This window comes from Podarcis liolepis (genome assembly GCF_965112155.1).
Source record: "Podarcis liolepis genome assembly, chromosome: 10".
NCBI lineage: Eukaryota > Metazoa > Chordata > Lepidosauria > Squamata > Lacertidae > Podarcis > Podarcis liolepis.
In genome coordinates this window covers 1,221,191-1,244,513 of record NC_139562.1, presented here as the reverse complement: position 1 = coordinate 1,244,513, position 23,323 = coordinate 1,221,191, and the positions used below count along the sequence as shown (strand labels likewise).

General features: G+C 53.5%; 1 protein-coding gene across 1 annotated transcript in view; it reads right to left on the bottom strand.

Moving 5' to 3' along the window:
* SND1 (staphylococcal nuclease and tudor domain containing 1) overlaps positions 1-23,323 on the bottom strand; it is a 222,995-nt gene that overhangs the window by 132,595 nt on the left and 67,077 nt on the right. The window contains exon 11 of the mRNA XM_083461073.1: positions 6,274-6,363. Coding sequence (XP_083317199.1) covers positions 6,274-6,363 — 90 coding nt within the window. The remainder of the gene's footprint in view (positions 1-6,273; positions 6,364-23,323) is intronic.

Here is a 23,323-nt window from a genome sequence, read left to right as displayed (position 1 = left end):
CCTTTCCCCCTTTTCCATCTTGAATTTGTCCAATCCATTTTTAAAGCCATCCAAATGGGTGGCCATCCCTGCCTCCAGTGGGAGGGAGTTCCACTGTCTAACTCTGCACTGCTTGAAGAAGGACTTTTTTAAATACATAATTTTTATTCAATTTTCTGTTTTGCAATCTAAAACACTCATTTTTACATCCTTAGAATATCAATGGCTTCCCTTCTCTTTCCAGGCTTCATTTTACATATTACAAATCCCTGCATATTTTACAAAAACTATACGATTCAGTCTTCCATTACTGCATCCATCAAAGCTTATTTACACTGTTGAATTTCTCTTAATGCTGCCAGTGTTTTCAGCTGTCCGCAATTATTTCCCAGGTATTCAATAAACGTTTTCCAATCTTCTCTAAAAGTATGTTCTTCCAGTTCTCTTATTCTATATGTTAAGTCTATGAGTTGTGAATGTTCTGTCAACTTAAGTTGCCATTCTCCTTTGGTTGGGACCTCTCTTGTTTTCTATTTTTGGGCTAACAAAACCCGGGCCGCACTGGTGGCCAGACATAAATAACCTTTTTGTCACCTGGGAATTTCAGTCTGAATTATCCCCAACAGAAAGGACTCGGGGTTGTTGTTTTTTTTGGGGGGGGGAGGGAGACTTTTTACATCTGCCCTGAATCTTCCTTCCCTAGCAGCAACCACCACCAGCGCTGCCTCCTCCCATGGCATGATAGCAAAAGGAACCTCTGGGCGCATGACATGTAGCTCCATGGCAGAGCCCCCCCCCCATGCAAAAGATCCCAGTTGCCATTTCCCACTGAAATGTTCTCTGAGCTGAGAGAGACCCCAGCGAGGCAGAGCCCCCCCTCAGTCAGCAGACACACACAAACACAAACCCCTGTGCTCCTCTTCCTTCCACACACACACACCCCCATGCCATTTCTACAAAGCCATCCAAATGCACAGGGAAACAAAACCCACAAATAGGTCTCTGCCCTGGCGAGCATACAGTCAGGCAGAGAGGCAAGCGAGGGAGGGAGGCAATAGAGACCAGAGGTCCAGAGGAGGAGAGGGGGGGCTAAGAGGTTTAACCAAAAACTTTGCAGATGGGGAGGGGAGAGGAAAGGGGGCGCAGTGGGAGGGGGGACCGAAGGGGAGGGGAAAGAGAGCAAAGTCAAGGCGGAGGCTGAAGAGGCCTTGGGAAGCAAAGCAGGGGCTGCGCTTTGCAAATAGTCCCTGCTAAGCTGCTGAGGAGCAGAAGGCGGCTCTGGCTGGGGGACGCTTAGAGACATTTTAATAGACAGTCATACCTCGTGTTGCGTTTGCTTCAGGTTGAGCATTTTCAGGTAGCGTCCCACAGCGACCCGTAAGTACTGGAAAGGGTTACTTCCAGGTTTCGCCGCTCGTGCATGCGCAGACGCTCAAAATGACGCCACGTGCAAGCGCAGAAGTGGCAAATCGCGACCCGCGCACGTGCAGACGCGGGTTGCGTTCTGCTCAGGTTGCGAACGGGGCTCCGGAACAGATCCCGTTCGCAACCAGAGGTACCACTGTATTAAGAAAGGAAATAATACAGAAACAATGTATTGAAATGAACTCATTTGCAAGATTTGAGTAATACGCTTACAATGGACAAATATAAACACAAATATGAGGTGAAAAGGTTAAGAACAGATTAAGAACGCAAGTTTAATTTTAGTATATAAGGTATATAAAATTATACGCAGAACAAATATGTAATAAATAGGAAAGGGAAGTTGGGGGAAGTCGCGGGGGGGTTAATTGAAATTGTAAAATGCAATTTGAATTTTTGAATATGTTAAAATTTGTTGGAAAATCTTAATAAAAATGATTTTAAAAAGAAAAGAAATAATCTGGAGAGAGCGTCTCACGCAGGCCCCTCTGCGCATGTCAAGGAAGAGACTTGGCTCTGGTTTCTCTCCCACGGACTCAGGCTTGAGAGACGCACCTATCGACCGTCAAACTCGGCATGAGCAATCAGTGTTGCTCCAGGCGAGCTGCATGCCCTTATTTATTGTGCTGCTTGCAGGTTTATCCGACTGCTTGACACCTTATTTAAGCCGCGCGGAGACACGCAAATGCTCTTCAGAGAGTTGAGGGAGGCAGATTCATGGCATCAGAGCCCCCAGCCGCCCGGCTTCCGCCCCCCACGGCAGAGCCCCTTCCCCCCAGCTCCATCCTGGGGGGGGAGGGCGATGGATCTGCCACATGCCAGCCAAGCGCATTTCCTAAGGGGCTCCCCTGCTCACAGGAGAAGCATCTGGGCACAAGCTCAGCAAAATGGGGTCGTGGCACCTTCCTCAGATCTGCCTCGGGAGCCTGGCTGGCGCTGGCAGAGGAAGCTCCTCATCTGAAAGGGGGGGGGCGCTTATTTGGGAACCATCAAGGAAGGAGTTTGGTCCATGGTGGGAATTCTGAGGAATGGGGATGAACAGGATTGTGGAATTCCACTCTGCAAACCGATGGTGCGGCCGCGTTTGGGGTGCTGCCCCCCGAAAAGGATATTGTGGGGATAGGAAAGGAGGTGGAGGGGCAAAGGGGTTCCCCTAGGAAGAAAGGGGGAGGAATTTGGTACATTTCAGGTCAGAGAAAAGGAGGCTAAGGGGCAAAAGGATAAGATTCAGGATGGATAAAAGCAAGCATATTTAGAAGAGATTTGAAGGGAAGTTTTCTACAGTTCAACAGTTGATGTTTTATGGAGTTTTTAATGTTTTGTGGGAGCCACCCAGAGTGGCTGGAGCCCCCCAGTTAGATGGGCGGCATATAAATAAACAAATAAATTTCTTATTCTTATTAAGCCCATGTTCACCTGTGGAACTCACTGCCACAGGAGACAGTGAGGGCCACCAACCTGGTTGGCTTTGAAGGGGGATGAGAGTTTTAGTCACAAGGACCAGGTGGATCTTCCAGGTTCAGGGGCAAAATACCCCCGATCTCCAGTCACGGGAGAGCAGCCATTCCCTTCTTGCTTGCGGGCTTCTGAAGCCAGGGTGGGAAAGAGGAGGCTGGTCTAGATGGGCTCAGAAGGGCCCCCAAGGGAAGGATGGCGACTCAACGGCAGTTCTGGCGGGTCTCTGGGGTACCGGCAGAAAGGTGAGATTTGCCACAAAGGAACCCCCCTCCCGAGTTTCCATCTAAATGGAGGCACATAGTGTGTGTTTGCAGGCAAGGTGAGTACAGGTGCGCCAGCAAGCCCAGAGACACACCTGCACACACAGAGATGGGGGTTCGGAGGGGGGGGGAGCTGCTAAAGTCTGGAGGCTGCAAGGAACAAGAAGGAGCCCCCCCTTGCACACAAGTACACACTGGTTCCAGCGGCCAGTCCAGGGAGCCCTCAGCCCCCCCCAAAAGTGCGCTCTGGCCGAAAGCGCTGATCCCGTGCTGCCTGCCCTTGCCAGCAGGGTGAGAGCAGGCCGCTCGGCTGCCCGGCCTCAGGATGCCAGGGCCGCACTCACAAAGCCCACCTCGCAGGCAGAGCGGAGGAGCAGGGGGGGCACCGGCCCCTCGGGAGACAAACGGCCTTCAGAGGCCCCTGGACCCGCTCAACCGTCCCCCGTGGGAGCCGAATTCGCGTCCTTTTGGGGAGCGGGGAAGGGGGGGAGCCGGCAGCCCCAGCCGATCGATCCCAGCAGGCGGCCGGCGGGGCAGAGGCAAAGCCTTGGCTGGGCCTGTCGCTTCCAATCAGGCGGCAGCGCCAACCTCGGGGGACTGTTTTGATCATTAGCGCAGAGGACTTTTTCATCGCTTAGCTCCATCAAATTAATCCGAAGTGAAAAACGAGGTGCTGACAAAGGAACTGCGCATAAAGGCAGCCCTGCGACAGCGGAGGAGAGCAGAACGGGGGCTCCCAAAGCAGCCCCCCTCGCAGCCAGCGCCAAGCGGATGCCAGCCCAAGAGCCAGAGCCACCAAGGTCACGGGGAAGCGGAGAGAGGAGGGGGCCCTTTCCCACCCCCTCCAGCCCCCGGCAGAAGCCTCCATAGCAGCTCAGGGGACCCGGGCCATGCTCAGAGCCGTGCGCCTGGAAGGAAGCACTCTTGAGCAGCCCTGAGCGCCATCAAATCTATGCTCCCGGGTGCCATAAGAAAGTTGCAGGATAGTGTGCACCCCGGAAATGATCTCTTTCAGCTTCTGCCTTCTGGAAGAAGGTCCAGGGTTATAAAGACCAGGACTAGCCGCCTGAGAAACAGTTTCTATCCAAATGCAAATGCAATTTTGGTTTTAAGCGCAGTGTAAGGTAGTCTTTATGTGAGTATATTGTATTTAAAAATGGAGTATCAGAGTTTTTAGGGGGCTAACCAGGTTGGGATAGCTGGGGTAGCAGGCTTGTTGGTTTTGAATGTCTGATGTAGATTTTTCAGTTTCGTTGTTCTGTATGGGACAATGACAATAAAGACTATCGTATCGTATCGTGAGCGTGCAAAGTCACCGACAGAAAATGCAATGAAGGCGCCGCAAGAAGCCTTATTTGGGGAGGGGGAGGGCTGGGAGGCCGCCACAACCCCCTGGAATGTGAGGAGGAAGGGAGAAAGGAAGATCATAGTAGAGAGAAAACGGACCTCTGGGTGGTTGCTCAGGCTCCCGCCGCCCCCTCCCTGTCCCGGTGTAATAACAGCTCTGGATATGGGTCAAGAACTCCTCCGTGGGTGCCCAGGGTGCCCACCCACAAGAGCAGGAGGGGAAGAGGCAGAGGAAACGCACCAGGAGCTGGGCACGACCCGCAGCCCCCCCAGCCCCAAATTCCCCGCCAGAGGGTCTGTCATCACGCCTGGGATGACACCAGAGAGGTGGAACCCAGCTGTCAAGGGGCGGCCAGAGGTCCTCTCTCACAAAGGGGGCTGAGAACACCCCATGCCAAACCCCACAGAGCCCGCTGCCCAGGCAACCCTGATTCCGTGACCCAAAACAACGATCCCCATTCAAGTCTGCGTGTGATTCACGCTGCTAGTTCTGTGTGAGGAGGTGAAGTTCTCCAAGCTGCCTTCCAGCCGCACCGGGAAAACCAGCTGCCCCTCCTCCAGATTGGAGCCCCCGGGCGCCCAGCAGGGTGAGTGGGCTGGGACCCTCCCCACAATACAGCTTCCTCACTGCTGCCACCAGCCTTCTGCTGGGGCCAGGCTCATTCGGGCCCCGCTGAACAAGCCAGGAAAGGCCTGTTTTGCCCCTGCCTCGGACCAAAAGGGGCTGCCAGAGAAGATCAGGGACGGAGCCGCCTGTCAAGGGCAGACCAGGCAAAGCCAGGAGGAAGAGGCCGGCCGGTTTGCGAGCCCCTGGCACCCGGATCTTTATCCCTAACAGATTGTTGCTGAGGGGAGACAGGAGTGGGTCCGAGGAAGACCCCAGAAGCCACAAAAAACCTTCCCTCCCTCCCCACTCGCGTGCAAAGGTGCCCCTCGCCACCCCCAAACTGCCTCTTGACGCAAACATTGCTGCAGGGAGACACCCTCCAGTTGCCCCCCATGGGGGGCTGAAGACAAGAGCAGCTCGGGCACCAGCCAGCCCACAGGCCTCAAGTTGGGCCAAATCACCACCTTCAAAGCCTTCCTCCATCATCATCATCATCATCATTTTATTTATTAGATTTATCTACTGCCCTTCATTTAAAGATTTCTGGGCATTTATACATTTATACAATTATTAAGAAACCAGAAGCATTTTTACTCGGCATTGTAGGAGATGATATAAACAGAAAGGATTGTAAGTTGTTTTTATATGCAATGACGGCAGCAAGAATATTATTGGCACAAAAATGGAAGCAAGAAGAATTACCGACAAAAGAAGAATGGAGGATGAAGTTGATGGAGTATGCAGAATTGGATAAACTAACCGGCAGAATTCGAAACCTGCGGGACCAGAGATTCACAGAAGACTGGTGTAAATTTACGGACTATTTGAAAAGTAATTGTGATGACCAGATTACGTTTGTAGGTTTGCAAGATGTTTTGTGAGGTAAATTATTTGAATTATTGCAAAAATGGTTAAAGAGGTGGCTTGTGAGTTAAGATAATTAAAGGCAATAGGAATTTAAGAAATGCAGAAGAAATGATAGAAATGGTGGATCATCAGAGGTGCTGATGGAAGTCCAAAAAGATTGTATAAAATGTGAAGTTCTGTGGAATGTATAATAATTGGTATGTTGAAAATAATAAAAATTATATATTAAAAAATATATAAAGATTTCAGGGCCCTGGCGCCCAGCCGTTCTTCAGGGGCTCTGCCCCGGCCCCCGCCAGCCCACCTGCCCCAGCCCCCTTCCGGGCTTACCTTCTTCCCAATCAGCTTCTTGCGCAGAAACTCCCGGGCCTCAAACATGTAGGGAATGTCATAGAGGGGGCGCAGTTTCCGGTTCTTGTCCTGCGGAGGAAAAGCAACAGCAGTCAGGGCAGTGATTAAGGAGATTGAGATAAAAGATCAAAAGTTATTCATGTGTGCCACAGCTGTGGCAAGGACTTTGCGGGCCCAAAATTGGAAATCACAAGATGTTCCTAAATTGCGGAGGGGCAGTCGAAAATGACAGACTATGCCAAACTGACCGGAAGGATTCAGGATCAGGACGACCAGAGATTTAAGGACAATTGGAGTAAATTTGCTGAATATTTGAAGGACAGTTGTAAAAACTTAAAAACAGTAGCAGAACTGAAGTAACTCCTACAATGCAAAATAGATAGGGTGGGAAATGATAAAATATGCAATGGACTTGATAAAGGAGACCAACAAGGGAGGGAGGGAAGCCACGAGCTCGGCAGAGCAAAAAAGTTTATGAGTTGAAGAAAGTATGGTAAGAAATAATATGTAAAGAAAATAATAAAAATATATTGGGGGTGCGGGAAACAGAAGTCAGGGCAGTGGCAGAGTCCCCAGGAGGGGCGGCGATGGGAGCAGCAGGAGTTCACGGCTCAAACGGGACATGTCTCCCTTATTTTGAAATCCTTTTTTATTTGATTTTACAGATGTAAATTAGTTACAATACCAAATACATATCCCTCCCATCCCCTCCATGGCTCCTACTGTCAACTTTTCCAACTGCGTATTATTTCATCATCTGTACTTCATATGCCTCCATACTGCCCACAGCATTTGGTGAAATTAAAAGCCTGCTAATGTTTTCATCTGCTTAATAAATTATAAACTTTCCCCATTCTTTCTTGAATTTCTTGTCTTCAGGTCACTTCAAGAAGAGAACCAGCCCAGTCCCCTGGTCATTTCATTTGTAAAAAAATAATTGGGGACCGTGAAATCATTAAAAAGAAAAATCAAAGCAGTATACGATTGTATATTAAACAACTACCAAAAAGTTAAAAACAGACATCAGTTAGTCATTGTGGAAAGATGAGTTCCCCACTGCCTGCCTATTCTGGCAGAATAGGAGTTCTCATCTGGCATTTAGAAGTTGGCACCTGCTGGATCTCCAGTGGGAGGGAGTTCCACAGGACAAGGCCAATGACATTAAAGGCTTAGCTCCTTGTCCTTGTCAAGGGAGCCTCACCAACTTGGGGAACGACCAGCGACGTTCCTGCAGGTGATCTGAGTGACTGAGCCGGGATATAAGGGGGGGGTGCAAGCTGTCAGGGCTTTGTAAATTAAGGCAAGGCCCCTAAACCTGGCTGGGGAGCAGATGGGCACCCAGTGCAGGGGCTTTAACACGGAGGTCACCACCTGGTTCGCCACTGCCTGCCCCCCTCTCCGGCCCCTGCCTCCAAGGCAAGCTGCTTTGCTGTGACACCCCCCCCACACACGCGCGCACTTCTCCTGGCACATGCCAGCACAGACACCGAGGCATCCCTGGAAAAGCAGGTCGCTTCTCCCACCCGGAGCCCATTGGAGCCGCCAGCCAGCCCATCACGGCTGAATGTCTCTGACAGCTGCCGAGGGGAAGCTCCAGGGCACAGCCTTGGCTCAAAGGCCGGAGTCGGGGGCAGCCGCTGGCCGTGGCAACGTCTGGCGCAGAACCAGGCTGGACGCAGCAGAGTGGAGGAAGCCTCTTTCAATCTGGGCACAGGCCTGGGAATGGCACCAAAGCAGAAGGGCACCATCTTGCCCCAAATGCTGCTTGGCATCTCTACGAAGCCCCTGGGAGAGGTTATGGGGAGATTGGGGGCAAGGCGTCATCCGGACAGGGATTATATGTTTCTGGACCAGCCTCCTCCCTCTCCCCCACCCCCGTCATCCATGCGCAGGCAACTTCTGGGCTTGAACACCGCAACGTGCTCTAGGCAGGGCTGCCCTGGTGCAAATCACCCAGCTGCTCGCTAGGGCAGGATCTCGCCAGCATTTCAACTTGCCGCTGGAAAAACTGCACTGGCTGCCCGCTGGAGAGCAGGGAAAGTTGAAGCTGCTCATTTTTGGTGTGCAAAAAGCCCAGGCGGCTTGGGACCAGGAGACCCGAAAGATGCTCGATCGCCCCTTCTCTCTGCCCAATCGAACACAGAGCTCTGCAAGGGAGGACGTCCTGCAGAGACTCTCTTACTGGGAGACCTGTGCCACCCAACTCAGCTCTTGGGCTGGCGTGTGGCGGCTCCTCTGCCCTTTTAGGATTCCCCCCTTGAATATGAGGCAGGCGCAGACTCTGCTCCTTTTGGCGGCCGCTGAAGACCTTCCCCTCCCAAGGAGGCGTTTAAGGAGAGACCTTTCCCCGGCTGTGTCTGTTTTGGAATTGTTTCTAAGCCGCTTCCTCGGCGCTTGTTTGCTGCCCTGGGCTCCTTGGGGAGGCAGGGCTAGATAGAAACGGAATGAGTAAATAAGAAAGCAAATAAAGCCTTTTGAGCAGAAGCTACTCAAATCCAACAGCAACTGTCAGCTGAGCCGGGAAACTCCCTCAAGCTCTGGGCAGGAAACCTTTCACTCAAGCACTCAGCCAGGGAGGGGGGAGAAAGCCCTCCCTTCTGGGGGCCACGGGCGAGATCTGGAAGGGCCACACATCCAGCCTGCAGATCGACATCTCCACCCAGAAATGCCCCACACAAAGCTGGCACCAAGAGCTGCCGGCTGATTGGAACAGGTGCCCACAAGCAGCCCCAGGGAGGGCACACACCTGGGAGAAAACCTCCTTCTGGGCTGGTGGCACTACCAGTCATAGAATCGGGACCACTGGGGTCATCTAGGCCAACCCCCTGCAATGCAGGAATCTTTTGCCCAACGCAAGATTCAAACCCACAACCTTGAGATGAAGAATCTCACGCTCTACCAACTGCGCTCTCCCTCCGTGCAAAAGAATCCACGGACAGGAAAAACCTCCTTGGGCAACAAAGACCTTTGCCAAACATGCCCTCAGAGGCTGCCTGGCTAAAGCGAGGCTGGGGAGGGGGTTGGAGCGTGAGGGAAAGAACCAGGCCACAATCCGCGCCCAGCATTTGGGAAACGCCACCCCCCTCCCCGTACAGATACTTGGGAGTTTGCTCCGCTCTCCTTCGCAGCCTCCCGGCATTGCCTAACCTTTATTTATTATAAATGCTCCTGTCCTCCTCCAAGTAATGCAAAGGTCTGCAGAGTTGCCAGCGCAGGACCCTCCTCCCTGCCTCCTCCGCGGGGGAAGAGGCTGCGGGCAAACAGGGCAATAAATTATTACATATATGCGTGTGTGACAGAGCGGCTTCCCAGGTAGCAGGAGCGCAGAGCTCAAGGTGCTGCAAATTAACCCTCACTTAAATCCAAGCTTAGCAAGTCCATTAGCTATGCAAACACCGCTCAGCCTGGCTCCTAACCAACCCCCACGGTGCCCGCTCGCCCCCTTTAGGCTGCTGGGGGGGGGCACACACCAGGCAGCTCCTATTCTCAGCCTCCCAGAAAGCGGGTCAGCAGGAACGCTGGAGAAGCGCAGATCAGGGGGAAGGACTGCCTGGACAGCTCACTTGGCTAGAGCCTGGTTCTGATAACACCAAGGTTGCGGGTCCAATCCCCTTACGGGACAGCAGCATATTCCTGCATTGCAGGCGGCTGGACTAGGACATGGGTAGGCAAGCTAAGGCCCGGGGGCTGGATCCGGTCCAATCGCCTTCTAAATCAGGCCTGCAAATGGTCCAGGAATCAGCATGTTTGTACATCAGTAGAATGTGTCCTTTTATTTAAAATACATCTCTGGGTTATTTGTGGGGCATAGGAATTCGTTCATCCCCCCACCCCCCGATGAGGGTCGAGTTTGCCTGTGCCTGCTCCAAGCAGCTGGTTGGGGAGCTCCAGCCCAAAGGTCCCCCTAGCCCCCCACTCCCCAGATCGGCCAACGTTTGGGGCAAGAGACACCAGACTGCAGGGGCCAAAGCCCCCCAAGCTAACAAGCGCCCCCAATTTTGAGCACAGTCCCCTTTTCCCTCTGCAGGACAAAGAGTCCTTAGCCAAGGCCCCCCTGGGAGAGAGGAAGGGCTCCAGACGCCGCCGGCTGATTGTGGGGCAGCAAATGAGTGGGGACGTGGAGGCCAGGAGGGCTCCATGGACTTGTTGTCTTATCATTATTGTCCTGACCTGGAGGCATCGCCGACGCGAGACTCGTTTCGCCACGGAGATGATTCCGATATTTGTGTTAATTGAGTTGTTGGCCATTTGCCACTTTGGGCCTCCCTCGGGACGGAGGAGGGGGGTGGAGGCCATAAATGAAATGTCACAATTAAAGGAGGCTTTGCCTTGGAAGCAAACCGTACCCCCCCCCCCAGCAGCAGCAGCCTCCTTCTGCTCCCCCTAAGCACAGCAGCTGATGCTGCACCCAAAGGTCTCTCCCCAAGGGCCCCCAGACTCCCAGAAGGGAGGGGTCAGCTCTGGGCACCATCTTCACTCCTCTGAAGGTACCATCAAGGGATGGAGGGGGGCTGGCTAGAGAAGGAGGCCGGTGCAAGGGGGGCTGCATTTCTCCTTGCCTTCTTCTCTCCCACCCCACAGAAGACAGGTCGGAAGTCCTGAGCTGGCCAAGAAGACCCCACAAGCCAATCCCAGACCAGCCAAACCAAAGGCCATGTGCATGTCTCTGCTTGTGTGTGCATGAAACTCGACCGGAGGGAGGAGCAGGCAAGGAGGCTGCGCAGGATCTGTCCTCGAGACCCAGGCTGCAGGGCAGGGGGTTGGACTAGATCAGGGGTCGGCAACCTAAGGCCCATGGGCCACAGGCGGCCCACAGGGGTTGTTTATCCGGCCCATGAGACGCTCCCGAACCAAGCCACCCGGTTGATGAGTCCCTGCGCGCTGCACCGCGCCGGTTTTGTGCAGCATGCAGGGACTTGCTTCTGTAGTGCTGGAAATCGCATCTGCGCAGACGCCAGAAATTGTGGGTGGGTGTGCAATCCGGCCCCTGGAGGGGTCTCCGCAGGAGTGAACCGGCCCAGGCGAGGTAAGCCTTGCCGACCCCTGGACAAGATCCCTTCCAATTCCACAGTTCTGTTCTAGGATTCTCAAACCTCCCCTCCCATGACATGACTGCCTGCCTGTGCCTCTCCCTTCTGAGTCCTGAGAGCCAAGGATGCTCTCCCCCAGGGTTCCTGGCGCCTCCCACCCCAAGGGGGGCAGCCATGTCCCCCCCCCAACCAGAGCATGAAAGTCAAAGCAAAGCTTCCTCTGCTGCTCTGTTCCTTGCTGGCCAGCAGCCTAGGAAGTCCTGCCATCTCTAACCTAAATTAGCAGCCTAGATTGCAGCTTGCCTCCTGACCTCCCCTAGTGGCATGTGGGGTGGAAGGGAGGAAAGCAAGAGCCCCACAGCCGCCCTCTGCAAAGCCAGGAGGGGACGCAGAGGCTGCTGTAGAAAGCTGCCTGGCGGGTGAGACCTTGAGGCTGCCTCCTGGACGCCCCACGGGGAGGAGAGGGGGGCTGCAGAGGCTTTTGTTGTGGAGAGGCTTGGCTCTGCCGATACGGAGCCCGTGCCCCATTTGCTTCAAGGCAGACACTTAATGTGCAGCTCCAACGAACAAACGAACCCGAGGAGGAGAAAAATAATTAGCATTACTGCAGAGAAGGCTCCTTTCATCCCTCCTGGCCCCTTCCAGACCTCTGCAAGCAGGCAGGCAGAAAGGCAGGGAGGGCCTTCATTTGGAGATGCTCTGGCTTCCCAAAGTATTGGGGGGGGGGGCAATGGCAGCAGCAGCCAAGGATGCCAGCAGCCCTGCAGAATGCCCTCCCTGGGGTGCCCGCCGGTGCCTTCTGGACCTGGATCCAGGTCAGCTGGGCAGAAGACGCTGCCAAGCCAGAGCCAAGCTTTCTAGCAATGATCTAAGAAATGTCCCCTCGCGCATTCAAGTGATGTGGATCCCCAGTCGGGTCAGAGGGAAAGTCTTGCACCTCAGAAAGGGCTGCTCAGGGAGTGGGGGGGTGCATTCAGCAAGGGGGGGCCTCTCCCCTCCTCCTGCTCCTCTGCCATCAGGACAGGCTGGGAGGGGAAAGGGGCCTGGAGGATGGAAGCACTTCTATTATTTAGCTGGTGCCAGAATAATTTACAGCCGGACATCAGAGCTTGCGCCGAAGAAAGCCAGCCATAAATACACCACAGATCTGAGTTATGTCGTCGCAAGGCAACCCGGCTTCGCCCCTGGAAGCGTCTCCTGGGCTCGCGAGTCAGAGAGCCCAAGGCTTAAATCTCAGCAAACAGCACATATCTCATCCCCCAATACAGGAGATGTTGCAGGACATACTTAAAAATCAACTAAATTCCCCCTTCCCTGGAGGCGGCAGCACAGATCTGGCTTTTGCCCTGAGGAGCGGAAAGGGCTCCTTTCCCCCAAAGCCAGCGCCTGACTCAGAAGCAACAGCAACCTCCACCCCCAGGCAGACTCTGGGGAAGAAGCAGAGCGCCAGAGAACCTGGCCAGACCACCCTGCGCCTCCCCTGGCCCAGCCCCCCCCCGCAGGTTTCCAACATTGCGTTCTATCACCCAGCTAAACATCGCAATAGATTGATATATCTCAATGTCTGAATTAAGGATGGAGCTATGGAGCACCGGCTGGCTTCACGGTTTCCCCCACATTGTGATTTTTGCATAGCACACACACACACACACACACACACACACACACACACACACACACACAATTTGCAGTATGTTGCCAGGTCAAAAAATTATGAAACTGATATCACGATATGGACTTCAATCCAGTTTCGGAGGATGTATCACAATACTGATATATTGCCCAGCCCTAGCGAAACAAAATAAAAATAAATTCCTTCCAGTAGCACCTTAGAGACTAAGTTTGTTATTGGTATGAGCTTCCGTGTGCAGGCACACTTCTTGCATGCACACGGAAGCTCATACCAAGAACAAACTTAGCTGGTCTCTAAGGTGCTCCTGGAAGGAATTTTTTTTATTTTGTTTCGACTACGGCAGACCAACACGGCTCCCTACACTGTAACTAGCCCTAGCGGAGACATCCCTATAGAATCACAGAATTGTAGAGCTGGAAGGGACCCCCAGGGGTTCTCTAGTCCACCCCTGCAATGCAGGAATCTCAACTAAAGCATCCCTGACAGGTGGCCGTCCAGCCTCTGCTGAAAACCTTCCAGGGAAGGAGAGTCCACCACCTTCCGCCCCACAGGCAGACAGTTCTTCCTGCCAGTACATTTCTCCTAAGGTCTGGTCGGAATCTCCTTTCGGGTCCTCTTGATCCATTGGTTGGGGTTCTCCCCTCTGGAGCAGCAGGAGACAAGCCTGCTCCACCTTCGACAGGAAGGCCCTTCGAGTATTGGAAGGGGGCTGTGCGGCTGCCTGTTCGGCTCAGCATCCCCAGGCTCCGTCTGGGCCAGGCCTGCAGAGTCAGCAGAACCACGGACAGCTCCGCGCTGAGCCCAGGCTGTTGCTTCAGCACCAGCCGCCCTTGAAGAGCTCGCTCTGCCTTGGGGAGAGAAGCCTCTTGTGGAAAGGGGTCCGGCTTGCTTGGAGGGAGCTGGGGGGAGACTGGGGCTCCGCAAACTGTGACCTGGACCCCTGGAAGTCAGAGGACGGCCACACTATCGGGATGGAACGACTCCCCTTTGAGGAAAGGTGGCAACACAACGGAGACGGGAATGCACAAGGGCTGGCAAAGGGCCGCCTTGCCTGGCACTTCCAGGGTCCCTCCCCCTAATCCTCCTCGGTTTTGGCTCTCGTATTTATCTCCTAAGAGTCCCGCCGAGTGAGCTTGCAAAGGCCAATTAAGGGGTCGCTGCCTGAAAGGCAGGCAAAGGGCAATAAAGAGTCAGGTCCAGGGACGCCAGAGCCTTTCCGGAGGCTTCTCAAAAGCCAGCCTTTTGTAGCCCCGAGAACACGGCAAAATTCAATGATCTGCGCCAGGAGAGACATAATAGAAACGTTTAAGTGCCCGATACAGATTGCCCTTAAACATGTCCCTGTCAGCCGCCATTAAATGCTGCGCGGCCGGCCGGCAAAAATGGTATTTCATATTGGGGGGCAGCACACTGCGAGGCAGCTTTCTGGGAAGCTGTTCAAGAACCTGGACATGTGTTTGGAGGTTTTGCAAATAAACATTAAAAATCAATATAACAGCAAGGAGGCTAACTAAACTCCGCCGCGATCCAACGCTGGGCTATTATGTCACGCTGCCTGTAAGCTGCTTTCGGCACCAAAAGTTGCTACGGCAACTTTTACCCAGAAGGGGAGGGGAAGGGCGGCACTCCCTCTTCCTCTCCCTCCCCCCAAAAGCCATTCCAACAGCGCCAAATCTCCCCCAAGCAGCTAGCCCTCAGCGAGGAACCAACAAAGAAAAGGCTGCAGTGCCCTGCACTGGCCAAGGAGCACCAACTCGATGGTGATGTTGGCGAGTAGCTCAACGGACACGGAAGGGGTGCGCGCACACACCCACACCCACACACCCACACACACCCACACGAACACCGCGTTTATTAATATTATTAATATGCCGCCCATCTGACTGGGTTCCTCCAGCCACTCTGGGCAGCTCCCAACCAAAATACAGTAAAAGCGCAATACGACATCACACACACAAAAATTCCCTGAAGGGGGCTGCCATGATAGGCCCAAAGCAAGGAGGGCAGGGGGCCCAGCTCTGAGCAAGGCACCTGGAAGCTGAGCTGGCTGGAGAAGCCCTCTGCCCAGGAAGATGCCAGGCACAGAGGGAGGCAGACAAGCTCCTGAATACCAGTTGCTGGGAACCGCAGGACGGGAGAGTTGCTCTTGGGATCGGATCCTGCTTTCAACAGGCTCTTCCTAAGTTCTTGAGCAGGGCTAGAAACTCAGGTATATAAGTGTATCACCAAACGGCACCTTGAAGGTAGGTTTCGGTTGTCATCTTAATGGAATGTCTAGGCACCTTTTTTGCAATGGGAATTATCATCATCATCATCATCATCATCATCATCATCCATTTCATTTCTAAAGGTAAAGGTAAAGGGACCCCTGACCATTAGGTCCAGTCGTGGCCGACTCTAGGGCTGCGGCGCTCTTCTCGCTTTACTGGCCGAGGGAGCCGGTGTACAGCTTCCAGATCATGTGGCCAGCATGACTAAGCCTCTTCAGGCAAACCAGAGAAGCACGGAAACGCCATTTCCCTTCCCACCGCAGTGGTACCTATTTATCTACTTGCACTCTGACGTGCTTTCAAACTGCTGGGTTGGCAGGAGCAGGGACCGAACAACGGGAGCGCACCCCGTCGCGGGGATTCGAACCGCCGACCTTCTGATCGGCAAGTCCTAGGCTCTGTGGTTTAGACCACAGTGCCACCCGCGTCCCTATTTCATTTGTAGACTGCTTTATATTTTAAAGAAAAAGCTCAACACCGTTTACAACACATGAAAACATCAAACAAATTCAAGCTTCCAGGAAAACCTTTCAGAACCTGTGAGCCAGTGGGGTGGGGTGGTGAGAGTGTCGGACTAGGACTTGGGAGATTAGGGTTCAAATCCCCCTCAGTTGTGATGCGCACAGGGTGACCTTGGAGTCAGTCGCGGCCTCTGAACCTTCCTCACAGGGTCGTTGTGCGGATTAAGCAAGGAGCAAGTGAACCATGGACTCCTTGGAGAAAAAGCTGGGAGACAGATGCAACAAATAAGCTCTTCTGCTTCCCGGCTCAAGAAAGCCAGAGGAGCCAGCCAGGGGAAATGTCAGGCGCCAACCTGGTACCCAGAAATCTCCGTGTGGGAGCAACTGGACCCGTGCCAGTCGCAAAACGTGCCTGGGGATATCAAGCCCTGTTCTCAAAGAGCGCGAGTGGGCACGGGGGCGTCTTACTGGGTTGTTTTGAATAACTTGCTGGAAGGTGTCAGAAGCAGCCTTGGTATAAAGACCTGCCAAGCAGCGGAGGGGGGAGGCAGACACCCCCCCCCAAGCCCCCTTGGGCCGCAGGCAGCCGTGACCTACACAGTGTGCCAGTTCACCTCCATAAGTGATGACACGGCATGAAAAGGTGGGGGAATCTGGTTGAGTGCCTGAATATAAGAGGATCTTCAAAGTCACTCTCAGGGACGGGCGACAGGCTCTTTCATCCCTTTTTAAGCACATGCGTCTCACAGGCCTTCGTGTGTTCTCACCCGTCTGCAGACAAGCTCCCAGCCCACAGCACTGGCTGGGAAAAGACGGCCGTGGCTGGGAAATTCAGGGTGCTCCTTTGAAAACGAGGTGGGCTGGAGGAAGCTGGGGGGGGGGGGCGCAACTCTAGAACAGCAAGGCAGGCGAACGCCTTCCCTGAAATGCAGCCGATTGCTTTGTCAACACAATTAGACTGCTATTCTCACAGCCCATTCATAATCCGCATTATCTCCTAAGTAGCGCTGCCTTGCGTTGCACTTTTCCTGAATGCCTCTTCCCCCCTTTAAATTTATACACACACACCCAGGCACATAATTATGCACCCATTCCAATTATACATGTAATCAAGGAGAACAATAATTCAGTTAATCCATACATCATATTACAAAAAAGGACAGAGCCTAATTATACAATCAGCTCCAGTCAATTATTTTTCCATACGGAGATAATATTGTGCCGCAACTGTGAACCCACAAACCAACTTATTACTTTCAGCACTGGCTATGCTTCGTAAGCCCCCCCCCCCCCGGGGGGAGGGGGTCAGGGGCAAGAAGCAGATTGAACCCAGCTTAGACTGCAAAATGCACAGCTGCCCTGCGGCCACAGAGGCATTTTGCAGCCGCTGACGGGTCTCCTGGGACATGTGCTTTGATGCCTCCCCACATTCAAGGACAGCCCCCCCCAAAAAAAAAAGGATTGAAAACAGGCTCCAGGACAGAGTGTGGCTTGCTCCAGCCTCAACTGCACTGGGCAAAGGCAGGCGGCCCCAGCGGGGCAAGAAGGGGGAGATGGCAAATACCCCACTTGCCCACCCAGCCTTCTGAGGAGTGGTCGAAGGAGCTGGGTATGTTTAGCCTGGAAAACAGGAGATATGAGAGCCCTCTTCAAACATCTCAAGCGCAGTCACACGGAAGAGGGGACAAGCTTGTTTTCTCCTGCTCTGGAGGGCAGGACTCGAACCCATGGCTTCAAGTCGTAAGTTCCTGACTAAATATCAGGAAGAACTTTCTGGCAGTAAGAGCTGTTGGGCAGTGGAAGGTGGTCCACTGCCCTTCCTTGGAGGTTTTCAAGCGGAGGTTGGATGGCCATCTGTCAGGGATGCTTCAGCTGAGATCCCTGCATTGCAGGGGGTTGGACTAGATGCCCCCAGGTGTCCCTTTCCGACTCTACAATCTCGTGATTCTATGGACGCAAACAAGAAGGGAGACAGTGTCCTGGGTTGAGGAGGCGAAGGGGCACAGACGCTGCAGAGCAGCCCAGAGAAGAGGAGGCATCTCCTAAGGGGGCTTCCATCTCCCATATGGAAAGGGGTTCTTGGCCGCTTCATCTCTTTGTCTACCTGAGAATATCCGTGCTTCCAGAGGTAAGGAAGGCGCTGCCCATTTCCTGGGAGTGGAAAGGCGGGACCCCGCCTTGCAAAGGAACTCCCAGGTGGGGAGAGCAGAGGACTCCAGAGATCTGCCTGGCTTGGGTGGGGGGAGAGATTGGAGTGGGCCAGAGAGGCTGGAGACCCCCGCAGCACAAAGCAGGAAGAAAAGACCCCCAAAGCGCCTTGTTCCCTTTTTATCCCTCTTTTTCTGAGTGCTGCAGATAATAATAGAAGAACAGCGCCTCTCTTCTTCATCTTTAATCAAACCGATAAAAGGATGAAAAGCTCCACCCATGGAGAAGGTGACTTCTACCCACCTAGACAGCCAACGGAAGGAGGGCGAGCCGGGAGAGATATTGTGTTTGATATTTAAGTGGAAGGAATCGCTTCCCCGGCAGCTAGTCCCCTCCAAGGGGTCCTGTGCCCGAGGCATTAAGGAGAGGGGGGGTGGAAGAGGCTACGCAAAGGAGGGGAAGCGGATCTCACCTGAAGGCCTTGCAAATGTGCCCCAAAGCTTTGAGGCGGTTTGTACGCCATTTCTGAGCCTTTGCAGTTGACATCTGGGCCTCCCCAACTCAAATCCAGTTCTGGGGTTCCTGCACTTGGCAGCAAGGGAGCCAAGCATCCCTTTGCAACAAAGTAGGACCCCCCCTTCTCTCCTTTTGGAAACCAGCATTTAATGCCAACAAGGTTGATCATCTGATATTGGGACCCTCCCCTCATAATCAGAAAGCATTGCTATTTTTGTCTTGCAAGCCACATGATTTGGGGGCGAAAGAAAATTCCAGCGACTGAGGAAAGCTGGCTGATGGGGCCAGGATGCCTGCGCTGTGATTCTCCGACAGGAAAAGATGCTTCTCAGCTGGAAGAAACCCCCAGGGCCTCCTCCCCAGCTTGGCTGCCTCCCCCCCCCCCCCCCCCAGTCCTAAGCTCCCGCTCATCTCTCAAGCAGCCAGGCTTGCAGGAAGGTGAGCTTCCATCAAGTCTTGGAAAATTGAGACATCTCAAGTTCACTGGTCAGCAAGGAAGAAGAAGTCAGTGATGGGGCACATGTTCTACTTGTAGAAAACATCTGCCACCGCCAAAGCATCCCAGTTTGAAGAACAAAGATGTCTCTGGCCTGGTGCAGATCGTGGGTACTTATGAACCAATGGCTTCAAGTTCCAAGAAAGGAGACTCTGACTAAACATCTGGAAGCACCTTCTCACAGGAAGAGCTGTGGGGCAGTGGAAGGGTCCTCCCTCGGGAAGTGGCCGACTCTTCTTCCTTGGAGGTTTTTAAGCAGAGGTTGGAGGGCCACCTGTCAGGGATACTTCAGCAGAGATTCCTGCATTGCAGGGGGTTGGGCTAGATGACCCTCAGGGGTCCCTTCCAACCCTACCGTTCTCTGAGTTCTTGGAGTCCTGCACAAGGCGTGTCCTGGAGAGGGGCCGGCTACCAGTCCGGCCGCTCTGCCCCTCCCCAGCTGCCCTTTGAGGCCTTTCCAGGGAGGAGGTGGACTGTGTCTGTTCCCTCTGAAGCTCTCTCTCTCTCTCTCTCTCTCTCTCTCTCTCTCGCTCTCTCGCTCTCTCGCTCTCTCTCTCGCTCTCTCTGGCTCCATTTGCTGACAGATGCTCTTCCAGCAAACCTTTTGTCTCATCACTGTCATCTGAGCAGCTTGGCACTCCTCCTGGCCAGGATTGCTGGACCCACATGCTGGGACCCAGTGGGGTTCGGAGAAAGTCTCGCTGGTGCTCTGCCCTCCTGTTTTACGCCCCCCGGGCTGCTCAGACCCATGGACAGCAGCAGGGAAGGGGGCACAAGCTGGGATTGAGGACTGTGGGGCGGGGAGAGAAGTCCCCTTTCCTCCTATTTCCCTCTCCTGGCTCCTGGGAACACTTTGCCTGCCCCACACAAAGAGAGGCTCCAAGAGGGCCAAACCTCCTCCCTCCCCCCCAGGATTTCTCAAGAAGGAACAGCCACAGAGCCAGACACTGGGGGGGGGGGCTAGAACTGAATGACTCCCATACTTATGGGTCAACGCAGGTTCCTATCAGTAAAATGGGCCACTGCTCAAAAAACAAGGCTGTGGGGCACAGGAGAACTTGGCCTGCCAAAGCTCACACACCCCCCACCCCCAGGGGGCTGGCCTGTTCTATTTCTGCCTTTGTTGTCCCCCCCCCTCCCCAATACCACCCACCTTGGATGAAATCCCCAGGCACCTCACAGAGGTGGCATCTCGGGCTGTCAAGGCTGGCACGCAGGTGGGCAATTCCCCCCCCCCTTCACACATGAGCTAATTACAAAGCCCATTAGCTGTTAAGTAATTAACATAACAAATCAACTCAAAGTGACATAGGAGGCTAGGCTGCCTGAGATTAAGAGGTAGAATTACGGGAGTCACTTCCTGTGGCAGAATAAAAAACGTGGGAAGTAGAGGAAACTTTTGCAGGGTGACAGAGCGGATTTGGCTGTACTGGGGGGGGGGGCTTCTCCTTCCCACCAGAAACGGGAGCCGCACAAGGCCAGGCAGCCCCACAGAGAGGAACCTCCAAGCCTCTTCTTTTTGGGGTGGGGGTCGTGTGCCTCAACTCCCCTGCAGGAAGCAGCCAGGCCCCAGGAGGCAGCCATGGGGGGCTCCTGGCATCTTGGCAAATGGGCTTCGCCAGCGATGCCAACGTGGTGAATGTTTTTTCTCTCTCCAGTCAACCAAAAGTTTATTGTTTTAACCAAAGGCCATAACAATTTCAACCATTACAATTTGCCACACGACAAACCATGACATACAGCATGCAGCAATTACATAAAGAAAGGGAGTCAGAATTCATAAATATCATCTGTTCGTGCATACCTAGCTTAACTTCCATTAGACCTCTGAATCTCCGGCACAACTTGTTGCAATACTGTCTAGCTCTTTCTTTCTTTCTTTCTTTCTTTCTTTCTTTCTTTCTTTCTTTCTTTCTTTCAAATCATTTTTATTGATTTTCCAATAAAAAACATCCAATTAAATATCCAATCATAATGCTTCATTTAAAAATTAAAAATAAAAGATCAAATTACAGTGGTACCTCGGGTTAAGTATTTAATTTGTTCCAGAGGTCTGTTCTTAACCTGAAACTGTTCTTAACCTGAAGCACCACTTTAGCTAATGGGGACTCCTGCTGCCACCACTCCACCGGAGCACGATTTCTGTTCTCATCCTGAAGCAAAGTTCTTAACCCAAGGTAATATTTCTGGGTTAGTGGAGTCTGTAACCTGAAGCGTATGTAACCCGAGGTACCACTGTATGGTCCAAATTGTATTTATTAATTTCTTGGGGCTCCCCACAGTCTGTATCTCTGGAGAATATCTCCGCATCTTGACCCTGCTTCTCCTTGTCCAACGTGGTGAATGTTGAACATTAGCACCTAGGAAGAGCCCGTGGCCTTAAGACCAGGCCAGGGGCCCATCTAGTCCAGCCTTCTGTTCTTGCACCAGCCAAACAGATGCCCATCATGGGGAGCCAGGAAGCACAAGAGCAAGCAGGAAGCAGGATCGGAGCACAAGCGCAACTCTCCTGTGGCTTCCAGCAGCTGGCACCCAGAAATGTGGCTGCCACTGTGGTGAGCAGCCATGGGCAGCCCTCTCCCGCCATGGCTCCTCTTTTAAAGTCGCCTCGGTGACCATCTCTGCCTCCCCCAGGCTGACTCCACCCCGCATGGAGAAGTCAGTTCCTTTAGTGTTCGAAACTCCCCGGGCGCATTTTGCTAGTGGCGCGGGTCCAACCCTGACTCCGTGGAGGGTTCTGGGCGCCAGGTTGGCGACTGGCACCTCCATTGAGACAACTGACTCATGCGCCTGAATCCTGGCCCCTTAGTCCTCCATCGGCCCATCAAGGAAAGGGAGGGCTGAGTACAGACATAGCTTGGAAGTCAAACGGAATCCGTTCCAGAAGTCCATTTGACTTCCAAAATGTGTGGCTTCCAATTGGCTGCAAGAGCATCCTGCAGCCAATTCCGGAAGCTGTGTCAGATGTTCGGCTTCCGAAAATCACCCAAAAACAGGGGCAGTTGCCGTATTTTTCACTCTATAAGACGCACTTTTCCCCCTCCAAAAATTAAGGGGAAATGTGTGTGCGTCTTATGGGGCGAATGCAGGCTCCATGGCTTCAGCAAAAGGAACTCGAAGCCTCCGAAGCGCAGAGGGAACGCTCCCGCTGCGCTCCGGAGGCTTCGCGTTGCTTTCGCTGAAGCCAGGAGAGCAAGAGGGATCGGTGCACACCGATCCCTCTTGCTCTCCTGGCTTCGCTTCGCTGGAGATGCGCTGCACAGTTTTCCCTCTCTGTGCAGCGCCCCTTCAGCAAAGCGGGAGGAGAAATGGAAGGGGCTCTGTGTCTCCTGCCGCTTCGCTGAAGGGTCGCTGCGCAGAGAGGGAGAGAATTATTTTTTTCTTGTTTTCCCCCTGTAAAACAAGGTGCGTGCTATGGTAGGGTGCGTCCTATGAAGCGAAAAATGCGGTACTTCTGGTTTTCAATCATTCGGGAGCCAAAATGTTCAAGTTTGCAGGCGTTCAGCTTCCGAGGTTCCACTGTGCAGAGATCTCTGACGGTACAGCAGCCTTTCCACGTGCCACGCAAACGGATCTCACTGCCACAGTTTAAAAACCTCTGCCTTAGTCTGTTTCCATTTTCATTTCCTGTGTCTCTCCTTCCTGCGTCCCAGGACAAATGAGCAAGCAACAGTCAAGCAATGCAGTTGCGATCGCAGAACTTTGGTGCTGGAAGAGACCCCGTGAGTCATCTAGTCCAACCCTCTGGCATGCAGACATTCCATTGTGGCGTCTGCAACCCAGGATTAAGGTGCCATTTGGCGCGTAGCTAATTTATCTCTTTCTCTGTCCTGAATCTCCTGGCCTCTGGCTTCATCTGTCGCCACGAAATGCCTTCACTGTGTCCAAGGGGGGCTCATCCCCTGGGAGGTGGGATAGGACACCCCCTCCCCAAATGAAAATCTCTGCCTGGGAGGCAGCTGGTCCTCCCTCCCTTCCAAGGCACAGCCTCCTCCTCCCTCCCTCTCCTTGCTCCAGGCATCCTTGGGAGGATTGAGGTTGCTTTTGACACCTCTGGCCCCCCGGGACTCATCCTTCCTCCCGGCGCAGCCTGTGCCATCAGCCTTTTCCAGGTTACTGGAGATGCCATCTGTCCTCGGCTCCTTTCAGATCGCTTCCCCACCCGTCACATTCCTGCCCCCCTCAGCTCCGCTGCCTCAGCCATTAACCACTAATGGGCAACCTCGTCAAATGTTCCCTCGAAAACCCAAACGCACCACATCTCCCCAGCGCCTGCCTGATCTCTCCTGGCACCCATCTCCTCCTCCGAGGGCTCCAGGCACTTAGCTGAGCCTGGCAGAGGCCTCTCCTCCTCCTCAGCTGGAATCCAAGTTGGCTCCCCTGCCGGCAATCTGCACCCCCCCCCCAATCATAGCCTTCAGCTGCTCAGCTTCCTTGCAAGACACCCATCTTCACACATCAGCGAAGCTCCATCA